General features: G+C 35.3%; 1 protein-coding gene across 2 annotated transcripts; it reads right to left on the bottom strand.

The window, feature by feature from the left end:
* Positions 1-839: 839 nt before the first annotated feature.
* LOC113342466 (ankyrin repeat and SOCS box protein 14-like) lies at positions 840-8,999 on the bottom strand. Of its 2 annotated transcripts, none has more exons than XM_026587014.1 (13): positions 8,856-8,999; positions 8,695-8,763; positions 8,530-8,595; positions 8,252-8,425; positions 7,537-7,677; positions 6,257-6,396; positions 5,880-5,966; positions 4,951-5,076; positions 4,193-4,348; positions 3,219-3,317; positions 2,460-2,630; positions 2,293-2,372; positions 840-1,582 (listed from the first exon to the last, which is right to left on the bottom strand). In XM_026587014.1, exons 1-13 carry the CDS (start codon positions 8,869-8,871, stop codon positions 1,540-1,542), a joined length of 1,368 nt encoding a protein of 455 aa, XP_026442799.1. In that variant the 5' UTR covers positions 8,872-8,999; the 3' UTR covers positions 840-1,539. The 2 variants fall into 2 exon arrangements, with proteins under 2 accessions (XP_026442799.1, XP_026442798.1); XM_026587013.1 differs by having other exon boundaries at positions 3,219-3,320; positions 8,856-8,997.
* Positions 9,000-13,434: the final 4,435 nt, after the last annotated feature.

A 13,434-nucleotide genomic window follows, 5' to 3' on the forward strand; every position in this document is an offset into this window, starting at 1 on the left:
CGGCCTAACCGAACATGGCTCTGTAACTCCTACTAAAACCCTATTTTGATGATTTCTATTCGATTGAAGCAATCAAAATAAAATTAAAATGAAGGGTTTGTTGAAAAATACCTCTGGAGTGGTCCCATGGCAGAATCAGGTTGCGGCTGGCGTTTTTTATACTCGATAAAAGTATCATGTAACAGAACTTAATTGTGATTGCATTGATGTTACATTTCTTAAATAGGCGGTGGTGGTGGTAATCGGTGGTTGGTGATGGTGATAATCGGAGGTGGTGGCGGTGGTAATCGACGGTGGTGGGCGGTGGTTGGTGGTGGTGATAATCGGAGGTGGTGGTGGGAGGTGGTGGTTATATATATATATATAGGTGGTTATTAGGTTGGTTTTAAATTAGGTTAAGGATAAGTTAGTTATTTCAACGTTTTAGGACACCCCTTATCATTATAGGGAAGGTGGCCTAATAAAACCATGGTCCCCTCAAAAGAACCATATTCCCTAAAAAAATCATTCATTCCGAAAGACTAAAATGGTTGAATGCCTATCTCGAAAAAATCGAGCCCAAACACTTTTTTGAAACACAAATGAAAAGCCCAAATAATATCCCATGGACATAAGTCCACAAGTAAACCCAGTTAGGAAGCCTGCAAGAAATAAACCCTGACAAATAATTCTTATAACAGTTTGCCGGCAATCCCACTGCCAATACTGTTGCAGCGGCCGCTTTTGACAATCAACGCCGATCGCCTCCAAACCATCTTCACTTTCATCTCTACTAGGATAATCATCACCCTGCAAAACCGATCAACTTGAAAACAGCTTGGTTGAACATGGCTCCTTGGGTAAGAATTTATGAATCTAACCATTCAACTTTTACAATCAAACATCAGCAAGAAATCCGCCGCTACTGTTTTCATCAACTAAACAAGTACCATTGATGGATGAAATCAGTGATTCCAAGAGAGCATTGATTGAGAAAAGAAAAAAAAAAAATAGATCAAGAACATCACTAAACAGCACCCAAATGATTGAAGCCGGCCAGAAGAACACCGAGTCTTTACTTGAATGGAGCTGCAACTCTGAGACTCCACCACCATCTACACCGCCATCTCCAAACCCCACACCGGACAACCACCATTGAAACCGCTCTAAAAGAGTTAGGATAGATTTTATACAAGGCCTTGACTGAGAATGATGATGAAAAGGAAGGCAAACAAAGATGGAGAAGAACACAACACCACAAAGCAAAAGATGGACATAAACCCCATGGAAACCCAAATAATCCTAGAGGAAAGCTGGAACTTTCGAATCTAAGAAGAGAACCCGAATCAAAGACTGAAAAAAATAAAGCAACTAACAATATTCCAAGTGGGAAGTAAGATAACTGAAACTTATTTACACGGCTACTTGTGGCGTAAGAGGTTAAAAGAGTTCCCCTCATCAACAAAAATTCCAAGTGGAACAAGAAAGTACTAATTATTGTAAGGTAAAGAACCGTCCAGATAATATTGTCGGTCTACAATCATTACCATCTTCTTCTGCCTATGGTTGTAGGATGGACTTCAACCTAGCTTCATTAGCACCCCTGTAAGCAAAAACGGGAGTAAGTAAATAGAAAGTATGCCAGAGCAGAAAATGAGAAAATTATGATACAGTTTCACCAATGCGCCGTATTCTTCAAATTTAATAATTGATGGCTTCAAATTTAGAAGAGAAATTAATGGGGTAATTAAAATAAAAACAAGATATGAGAAGGCTTAGAAAATGAAATGCTTAAGTTTTTACATTGTACTTTCTATAATGCTTCAGACAAGATTATAGTTTTGGCAAACTAGAGATGACACTTCTCCCACCACTTGATGGAGTACGGATCATAAAGGTTGTGAAACCATGTGCAACATTGACGGCTGATGTTCCATATGGTCGTTAAGACTACACTACGCGATTCAAAGGGGTTTAACCAGTAAACACTGGTCATATAAGCTGTGGGTACAGAATTGAGCCTTTTAACCTTGTGGTGTCTTAAGTCTAATGATTCTGCAAATCACATTTCTTGAGAATGTGGTTATTCTAGACAAATTTCTTAAGAAAAAGGGATAAGACGTTTCTAATAGGCAAAATGGACACTGATATCTAGAAAACATAAGGAACACCTTTAGACAACCAAATTGGTCGCCAAATTTGAATAGGAATCGTGGAACTTTAATTATATTGTCTTCACGGTGAATAGATGACAAAATTAATGACTATAACACATGGGAGTAGAATTCTTAATAAAGGTTAATAAAACTGAACCTGAATGCATCAGCAAGATCTTTGTTTCCAGGATCCAGCGTCAAACCAGTAAAAAATGCATCTGCTGCTTCGCTGTACCTCTGTGATAAAAAAATGCAACAAATAAATTCAAACGTGATTTGTCTACGAAAAAAAACGAAAAACTAAGCGGAGGAAAAGTCACAAACTTTCAGAATGTTGAGCGCTACGCCTTCCCTGTAGTATGCCTTTGGCCAACCAGGCCTTAAAGATATGCATTCAGTTGCATCCCTTAATGCTTCAGGTCCATCTTGCATACGTGCATAACAAGCACTCCTATTGGATAGTAGACTTGCATCTGTTGGAGCAACTTCCAATGCCTATATTTCCATCACCAAAATTTAATTGTTAAAGCAGTCACAACTCACAATACACAAGAGGAAACCCAAAAAACTAAGATTATAAAAATGAAAACATAAAGTAATAAAAAAGTAGTTCAGACAGTAAGAAACTAGGACTTTTAAAACAAAATATGACACGGGTAGAAACTGGCTGGCTGGAAAGATTGCACAGTTTCTTGTTAATCTTTAAATATCTTTTCCCTCCATAACCAGAATTAGAGTTGACGAATGTTAATACAGTTTTGTATCCCTAAATGAGTCCTCTAAATCCAATGATTATTATAATAATAAGGCTAAACAAACTTCATAATGCAATTGATAAGCACTAATATGATTGATAATCCCATGACATAAACCATTTCTTAACTTCCCATAGATCCATACATTACCGAGCCCAGAAATCCGTAATAACTACTAGTCAACTTCTTAAATATCATAACTATGCTAGCCTTCAGCTGTAAGTCTACTCCAGAAGCATACACTCACTCTAATATATCATGAGAAAATATTCAGTTACCACTATGTTATTGAGGGATCATTTGCTTTCAAAGTTAAGCATAAATGTACCTTTGAGTACCAGGTCGCTGCCAAAGAATACTGCTTTTCCTGAAATGCTTCTGCGCCTTTCATTTTTGCTTGAAGAAATGTCTCATAACCTTCAGGTTTCTTCTGTTCGAAAGTTCGGATTTTTGTATTGTTAAAGAAAATTCAGAAACAAACACGAAGTACAAGGCATTTAAAAAATGTACAATGACGGTGATGGCAAAGAATAGGAGATGAGAGATCATAGTTAAGCACTGGTATCATGACGTGACACATGTTATTGTTTAATGTGGGTATTTTACTTCATTATTATACCTATGTCCCTTTACTTCCTTTACTACTATTATACCTATTCTTATATTCTTTCTGAATTGCTGTTTTTTTCCTAAAAGATTTAAGCCAAAAAGTGCAGATGAGCTCAAAAGCCTTTAGTTCTTCCCTTGTCCTTATAAACTCACCAAGCATCACTGCTTATATCTTAAACTTGAAAAGACACAGGGTCTCGAATTCTTAAGAAAACTTGGGCCTCTACTTATTTATGTGGCTATCCCATGCAGTTCTAAGGGTTGTATAATGTTGTAAATGTACCTCTAGTTCTGAACATAAGGGCCTGCTACACAGGTAATAATTGTCAGGTACCTGCAGTGTTTGATATTGATGCAAATGACACGATCTAGACTTGTAAGTTGAGCGGAGCCATCTGGCCTTATTAGTGGTATTACATAAAGCAGGTCTAGTGTAATACATATATACCAATAAGGGGGGTTGAGATATTTGTTATCCAATAAGAGGGGTGCAGTAGGACGATAGATTGGTGAGCAATCAATAGAGGTTGATGTACATATGGAGGAAAAATGCGAGGTCGTGAAATACTACTGTAGGCGCAAACAGACAGAAGTACTCCCTCGTATTTTCATCAATAAAAATCCAACGGTAAGTTATCACATAATTACAGACAGAAGTCAACTCATCAACTGTGTAAGATATAGATTCTGTACCTTCTTCTTTTTGGCAGCTTCAGAATGCACATGCTCCATATGTCCACCAATGGTCCAATTCGGATATGTTGGAATGCAAGAAGTCACAGGAAATAGAATCTCAACAATTTCGCTATTACCCTCTTTAGCAGCAATTTCTACTGCAGTCATCCCTTCCTGTGTTTTAAAAATAAAAGAAAGTTTGATTCAATAAGCTGGATCATAGGATAATCCGACTTCTAGTCAACCCAGGTCTCTCTAATGGTATTGCCAATTCTCTTGACTTCTGGTGGAAAAATCAGTCACATCCAACCAGCCTGCAACTTATGTTCTCAAGAAATAGGTCGTCATGAAAGTATGGCATCTTGGCAAACCTTTTAACTGTAAAAGGAGGTGTAAGTAGCACACTAAGATTATGATGGTGTTCTTTTTGATAGAAATGGGTCAAATAACTCCAAGTATGACAGGGTCTAATGCATGAAGAATTGTGTTTTAATAGTCTTATACATGTATTACCTTTCACCTGTTCTTGTAAACCAAGGTGTTGGTCTCTTAAGAGTATCGAATCCTAGGGTGGTGTACAATCCCAATTGAGACTATCAGATGAACATCCTTAGAGTGGTCATAGGGGTTAGCTGAACCCACGATTGGGGATCGTGATGGGGGCCACAAAGTCATCTATATGGAAACAAAAGATGATTTTGGCGACCAGATAGGTTGCAGAAGAGGTTTGAACTGGAGAGAAATCAATTAAGAGGCTAAGTATTAGGTATCCATACATTATCTGTAACATTTGGATCAGCACCAGCCTCTAGTAAGCGCATGATACATCGTGTTCGCCCATGATCTACTGCATATAGCAGAGGGGCAATTCCACGTGATTCGGCATTTGGATCAGCACCTGCCTAGATAGATGCAAAAAAAGAATGGTAAGACTTTATTAGTTATCAAGATATGCGGAAAATCACATAAAAGTCTAGGAAGACGATGCACGACATCTTCGAGAAGATTCTGACATATGAATTACACTAGCATGTGGCAGAGAGTATTATGCTTTGAGAGTTTTCCAGACATCCACAATTATCTTTCACATTAACATTATTATGCTTTTATTTATTTTTTGTTCAGGATTTCAATTTTAATGAACCAGAGACATTAATTTTAAGCATATCTAAGTTATGTAAGCTTATGACCAGCAAGCCAAACAATATCTTTTTACATCGTAATTTTCAATAAGGTAAAATGGTTTATGGGCGGTGTACCCATGTGAATCTTATGAATACAACTTGGGGTTGATCAACCAGGGTATGCGGTACTTAAGGTACCCAAATCTGGGAGTGTTGCAGCATCAACTTGTGTAACGGTCCTCATAAGTTGAGTTAACAATTACCTTTGGACCTAGAAAATGAGCTAGCAAATGGCACAAACTAAGAAAAAGAAGTTTGGAATCAAACTCAAATACAACTTAAAAAATTTACGACCAGTGGTTTTACTTAGAAATGATCAAACAGAAAAATAAAGGGATGAGCCTTTTGATATAAGCAGGAATTGTAATCCACATTCACTAAATGTGGATATTGTGCTAATTCCCTAAAAAATCAATGTGAGTGGATAAATATATAGTTACTAATCGCAAAACATTTCTTAGGCAACCCTCTGAGAAGATAATAGGACATTGTGCCACCAGAAGGTTGAGCCAAATTTGTACCTGTAGTAAAAGGTCCATGATTCGCAGGGAATTGTTAACAATAGCTGACGCTAGCGGTGTAGCTGCACCCGACATCACTACATTAGGCTGCACAGGAAGGAACATAGATTTAGTGAATAGCCTCGCCAAGTTGGAAAATCAATAGTAGATAAAAATCATTTGTGCACTAGACGATACTCTTAACTGTTTCCAAGTGGATAATAATCTAGTCATTCTTTACAAAAGTAAGTTAAGCTGTTGCATAAAGTTTCTAAAACGCAAGAAAGGTATATCTTCCTATTTATAAAGATTGTAACAGTGCACTGTTCTATTTTTCTTTGTGATAGACTACTTGAAAAAAAAATAGCTCTTTGTTTTGTTGAGGGTGGTCAACTTACATCTGCATGGTGATCCAACAACACTTTAACAGCATCAAACTGGCCAAGAACAACAGCATATGATAGGGCTGTGCCAGATGTAGTAGCAGCATTGATGTGAATACCTTTTGAAAGTAGCAATGTCTGTATCTTTCTATCTCCTGCAGATAAAGCGGCACATGATATCCACACGTCATTGTATGCCGAAAGGGGAAAAAAAGATACTATAGAAGAGATAGGCTACATCTTTATGCTATTTTTGGAATAAAGAAGTAGCAACATGGAAGAATTCTACAATGCTCTAGTTAAACCGAGCACCAAGGTGAAGTATTTTGTTATATCTCAAAGTTCACTATGACAGACTCCCAACCGATTCACATTCAATTATAAATCTAAGTCTTCTAAAGTAAATATGCATGTACTGAGTGTTTCCCTCTTATGTGGCAAGAGGTAAGCTGTACGCTTCAATCTTCCAACGCTCCAGAGAACTCCAAACAACATAAAAAAAAAATTCTAACAAACAAACTTATGGAGAATAAAAAGTTTCTGCGAAAGTTCATCTAAGCTTTACCCAAGCATGCTCATCTAATGCAGAATAAAGTCTCACAACAAGAGAAATTTTGCTAAGAAAGCTATATTAGGACGTTGAACAGTCCTAACATAAAATTTTGCTTAAAAGGTCAAAGATAAGAATGGAATTTTTTTCCTACCAGGCAAAAAATCAGTCTGATATTTTACTTGTATGCCAACCATAAACCAGTCAAAAGGGATTATATACAAGAATGATTTGCTTGAGGTTGCCAGTAAGTTAGAAAGTTCAAGTATTACATGTTCTTCAAAATACAACAGATGAAACTCTTGAAAGCATAGCATTACTTAGGCAAAGATGCAAGAAAGAAATTGGTCGATGGTATTGCTGAATACATATAGGTTGCATATGAATAGAATGTTGTATAAATAAAGTTAACGATATGGGTAGCAGGGAAGTTTGGAACGTTAAAATTAACAAGCTAGGGATGGGCTTTCCTTGCCTGCAAATCTAATCTTTGCATGTCTGCCATCGCTATGTCAATAAGATGGGAAATCTCACTAAGGGTACATATCAACATTTAATGCCACCGCGTCTGGATAAGTAAACTACCCCCGAGTTTTAAATATACCGAGTCAAATTGCTTTCACTTACTAAAGATTAATTGGAAATATTAACAACTGAACACACAGACATACATAGATTTGTAAATAACATGTAGATTTATAAGAATGTACAAGTCCTGTTCTAAGGTTAAAGTAATGGGAAGTACCTCCCAGTACAGCATGATGCAAAGGAGTATTAGTTGTACTATTTGGATCATTTGATCCATCAGGATTGGCACCCTTCTCAAGAAGATACTCTACAGTGTTAAGATGCCCTTTAACAGCTCCGTAACATAAGGGAGTTACACCTGAAACACAAAAACAGCAATAAGATAAATTTTTATTTCAGCTGCAGAGATTTCCCTTTATGTTTCACGCGGATAGTTGAGAATATATTAAACCTTACTGACCAAACAATTAATCCAGGTTCCATTTTAGTCCCCTAAAGTCTAAACTATGTCTGTTCGGGCATAATATGGTTCTGAAGAAGGCCACTGTGAACCAAAAAGTGAATAATAGCTCACACGTGAGACCATCAAGCCCATAAAAGACAAAATTAACACACAGAAAATTTACAATAAGGGACTTCAAATCTTTAACGAAGTGCTTGAATTTGTATTTTCAAGCAAACAACTTCAGAAAGATCCACATCTTGTTGCCAACCTGTAGCATAGTCAATAGAATTCCTAACAATTTTTCCTAATCAATAACGAACAACAGCTAAATCCATGGTAATGAAGCGATAATTGAACAATTTATTTAACAGTGAAATCTGCTATCTGAGAGTTTATTCTCTATGAAAACAAGATCAAAGTTACATAGACACCGAATCTGGAAAAAAAAAACAAAATAAGAACTAAACATCAAAGGGAATGATGTTACCATGATAGTCTTCCACATCAACGTCAAGATTCAACTCTTCAAGCAAGTATCTACAAACATCCACTCTTCCTCCAGCAGCAGCAAAAGCAAGAGATCCTCTTCCATCTCCATCCACAAGACGTGGGATCGCAATTGCTAATCCTTCCTTTCTACTATCGTAAAATGAAGCTTTCACTTATAATCACCCCAAAGTAACATACAGATAACTTCAGAAACATAGTTTTTTTTGAAAAAAAAAAAAGGAAAATCATAAATAATCAAACCATATCGGAGCTTACTCTTGAAACGATCTAGTTTCCCTGTGTAAGCAGAATTCAGGAGATCAAAATAGGATGATGCAGGGCCTGCAAAAAGAGTCAAAATCAAAACAAAAAAATAATAGTAAATAAATAAAATAAAAATACATAGATAATTCAAGGGTTTTGAAGAAGAAGAATACATACATGGAGAATAAACGATATTGATCTCATCTTTATCTACGATGACACCGAGAAGTCGTTGTTTTCGTGGAGCTGCAAAATCGGAAAACGAAAATGTAAAATCCAGAAGAAGATTCAAAATCAGAACTACAGAAACTAGGGTTTTACAGAGAAAGGAAACGAACTTCGATTAATCTCCATTTTAGGGTTTCTGGAGTAGAGATTGTTGTGTGCAGAATGGCGAACTGATACAAGAGTGAAGAGTGATTTTTATGTAGGAAATTATAATGTGTTTTTCTTTTCGGCTTTGCTACGCGGCACCCCATTCAGCCCCCTAGTCTGCGCCCAAACTGACGTGGCAAGCTGAGTTGTGGTAAATCACGTGGTTAACTTTTTCTCTCTTCTGTATTTTTTGTTTTTTTTTTGTGACGACCGAAAAGAAGAGAATTTTATTGTCCTCTCTCCGTTATTTTCCCTTCTTTTCTCTTGATGAAACAGATTCTTCATGAAGATCATCTATTTCTCATATATTTTGGAACTTTAGAATTTTCTAACTTCTTCTTAGCCAACATTGTAAAGTTATTTATCATAGTACCTAATCCTAATTGAAATTTAAGACCCAAAACTCATAATTGTAAATTGTTCTTTGTTTTTCTTAATTGTGCTAATGCTCGTTCTGTGTTTTTTAAGATTTATCATATGATTTACATTTCATGGGTTCTTTAGAACCTCCCAATTTTCGGAATGGGTCTTAAGTTTATCACAGATGGACTTTTTTGGTGTTTAATTATTCTTCCATGCATGAATTGATCGAAGAAAATCCAGGAGCATCTAATTTATTATCTTCCATATATGCCCTTTTCAAGAGATGCGGCCTAAATGAATTAGTGAAGACATTGATGATGAGTAAATTGTTTTCTTAGTAAGCTTACGCTCACAAGTAAACATTCCACTAACTTTCACGCTCTTGATTAAGTGACCTCAGTTGCTAATTTGATGTCATCAAGAGGCTGAATAGGATAGTTAATTAGAGAAGACGAGTAAAAGAGAAAACATTTGGAATCTGAGAGAACAGAAAGAAAAAAAAAAAAACAGTAGAGATTGAAGGTGGGTTTGAGAACTCCTCACGGAAACTACGGGATAATTAATGGTTTGGTAATAAGTTCAAATACATATATTCAAAATCTGAGTTTATGTAAAAGATGAAGACGAAGATGGCTGAGAGAACTGTTTTTTCAAGAGAAAATAATAAAAAATTAAGAAAGAGACGTGACGTGGCATAGTCTTTTTTGTCACTTAGGACAGCTAAACATTCCACCTCATCTTGGGCGCAGACCAGGGCGTTGTATGGGGCAGAGAAAAGCATTTCCGTTTTCTTTTTCAATTTTGTCTTTTGCGTATTTAAGAAAAAACTGAGAAAACGAAGACGCGCCAAGAAATGTCAGTGTACGAAACGGTTGGACACCTTTAAAATTGACACGTCATCCAAAAGTAAAATCAGAAAAAGCCATGGTATCTGTTGACCTACAAGTAATCGGGTATTCGTTTACCCTATATCACTGAGGTAGAAATTAACGTTTGATCCCTATTAGTAGGGTTTTTACTCTCTAGTCCAGCCTCTTCAGGCTTGGTATTGGTTAGTCCAAAAAAAACCATGGGTTGACAGTTCGGTCCAAAATTTTAATGAGTTGGTCCAAACTCATACCAATTTCCTTTCATATATACATTAAACTAGAAAGAGAGACTAAAATTTTTAGATTTGAAATTTCAAAGAAAATGAAAGATGTGAATTTAAGTGCAGAGGTTAGAGTGATTTCTTTGATTTTTTCTTCGATCGAGTTTTAATCTTCATCAGTTATAAAATTCGTTGTAGTTTAATCTCACTCCATCTTCTTCTACACAATTTAAAAAGAGAGCGGTAGAGAAATTTATTTTTGTTGATGTATGCGCTCTCTCTACTACCATTACTTTTATCTTCATAATCATATCTCAGTCTGTCTAGAACTTATCTCAAGAAACGTTCCGTTTTTTTCCGATCCCTTCAAAGTTTGTTGCGTTATCTTCTTCGCTGCTGACGACGATATGATTTAATCCAGCTTCTTTAATTTAATTTAATAATAATTATTGTATAGGATCGATGGATAAGAAGAAGAAATTCTTGATTTCATTTTTTTGTTAACTTTTTAACTGATTCTGATTATATGTTGGAACTTTTCGTAGGTTATATTTTTGAACTTTTCGTTGCCAATCTAATCTGAGTCCATCTGCATGTTCATCGCAAAACCTAGGTTATACATTAATAATTTCATTTCATTTTTTTCCTTGTTTGTTTCTAAACAAAATTACACACATACACATTGTTATTTTTGTGGGAATTTCTTTATTTCATTTTTTTTGTTGAGGGTTTTGGGGAATGTTTTTAACTTTGATTTATTTAATCATTGATCGATTTTTTATTTTTGAGTGTTCAATTTTCTATTTGATGATTTTGTTGTTTTTTTGGACTATTTTCGATTTGATTTGATTTTTAGGCTTTAGTCTTCTATAGAAATTTGATCTGTTTTTGTTTATTTTGATTTTAATTTTATGTTTAATTTAAAATTTATCCAAATGATTTGGTTGATTTTTTTAGAAAAAAAAAATTGTATACACGATTGAGGACTAATTTGTTTCTTCTTTTTTGTATTTTTTAAGTGCACTTTATTGTACACTGTAAATAATTAATTCATGGTGGTGAACTGAGAGAGGAAATTATAATTGTTTTTGCTGAGTTATGCAGGGCATGCACATAATATTATTATGGCAGTAAGGGTTGTACTCAAGTTTCTTTATCTTTAAATTATTTGTTTGAATACTTAAACTCTTGTGGTCTCTAATGAATATATGGTCTGGTTTAGTTTGTTGGATTTCTGTACGTGTGTACATACTTGTACACCAGTGTGCTCGCTCATTAATATATGTATGTTTTGTGGGTATAGATGCTTGATTTGTTGGATTTTTGTGATTGTAGGTATAAACGCTAGATTTATTGGATCTTGTACATGTGTACATAGTTGTGCACCATTGTGCCATCTTATAGATGTATGGCCTATTTTGCGGGTGCGGATGCTGAATTAGTTATATTGTTGCAGGTTTATACATAGGTGTACAACACTGTGCGCTCTCGTGAATATATGTCATCTTTTTGCGAATGGATGTTAAATTGCATCATAATTATTCAAATCAATTTTAATTGTTTAAAATATGACAACAAAATGCAATATGATTTCAAGACATGAGCTACATATCTAAAGTTCTGATTAATGTTAGTATGATGTTGGATTAGTTAGATTTTTGTAGAGGTGTACGTGTTTTTATATTAGTATGCTCTGTGATTAATTGATGGATTGTCCAGTGGGTATCTATGTTGTAAAAGGCGCACTAAGCGTAGGGCCAGCGCCTGGGAAAAAAAGGCTCTCAGGCGCCAAACCGTGACCAATTTTTTTCTTTTTTTTCCTTTTCTGGGCGCCTTTAGCGCCCAGGAAGCGCTAGGCGAGGCAAGGTGATGGGTTTGGCGCCTTTTCCAACATAGGTGGGTATCGATGCTAGAATTTCTTAGGTTTCCAAATGGGTACTCTTTGGATGAGCGGTTCCCAAATATATAAAGTTTTCAAATTTTGGACGAATGGTTCGAAAGATAGATTGTTCTTTTAATTATTTTTACTTTATACTAGTCGACTTCCGAGGTGCCGTAATGGCACAAAATTGTCTGTAAATGGTTATAATTATGAGGTGAGTGTTTTTGTGGTAGGGGTAGTGCTGCTATCGGTGCTAGTGGCAATGGTGACAGTGGCGGTGGAAATGGTGTTGGATGGTCTCTGCCACGTTTGGAGGCCGAGGAAATTTTTTGAAATTCTAAACGGGTGCAAAAATTGTGAATACCCTAAACACCGTGGCATTAGTAGCGCATGCTGATCCAGATGTCAATATCAAGGGTATGTTCGAGCATCACTTTGTTAACTTTTCGTAATGAGGGATTTACTGTTTAGTCCAGAAAATCCGACCCGGGTTACTGGCTAATCCAGCGCCAAAATATATTTACTCCCTAGTCCAAAAAAGTTTTGAAAAGAGTAAAATTATTCTACTAACCCTAATATATAACATTACGTATAATAATACATATGTTACTACATATTACATATGTAGTATACTAGTCTACTAGTAGTAATTAGTAGTAACTAGTATGTAATATGTAGTAATAACATATGTAGTATGTAATATACTAGTAGTAACTAGTATGTAGTATGTAGTAATAACATATGTAGTATGTAGTATACTAGTAGTAACTAGTATGTAATAATAACATGTGTAGTATGTGGTATACTAGTAGTAACTAGTATACTAATATACTAGTAGTAATATGTTATGTATTGATACTACATATTGACATGTACTATGTTATATATTGATATGTAGTGTGTTTGATATGTAGTATGTTATATATTGATACTATATATTGATATGTAGTATGTTATGTATTGATACTACATATTGATATGTAGTATGGTATATATTGATATGTAGTATGTTTGATATGTAGTATGTTATATATTGATACTACATATTGATATGTAGTATGTAGTGTATTGATACTACATATAAAAAAAAAATTGTTATGTATTGATACTACATATTTTACTACTAGCACTAGTTACTACTAGTTTACTAGTATACTATACTATAGTAGTATACTAGTTTAGTATAGTAAAGTAGTTACATGATTTA

The sequence above is a fragment of the Papaver somniferum genome, unplaced genomic scaffold (genome assembly GCF_003573695.1).
Source record: "Papaver somniferum cultivar HN1 unplaced genomic scaffold, ASM357369v1 unplaced-scaffold_41, whole genome shotgun sequence".
Taxonomy (NCBI): domain Eukaryota; kingdom Viridiplantae; phylum Streptophyta; class Magnoliopsida; order Ranunculales; family Papaveraceae; genus Papaver; species Papaver somniferum.

Excerpts from the sequence above, each read along its gene's own strand:
- LOC113342466 (XM_026587013.1), bottom strand. Across the intron at positions 4,349-4,950 it reads ATCCAAATGTTACAGATAAT|GAAGGGATGACTGCAGTAGA; the intron begins GTATGGATACCT and ends TTTAAAACACAG. Across the intron at positions 2,373-2,459 it reads TAGCGCTCAACATTCTGAAA|AGGTACAGCGAAGCAGCAGA; the intron begins GTTTGTGACTTT and ends TTTTTATCACAG.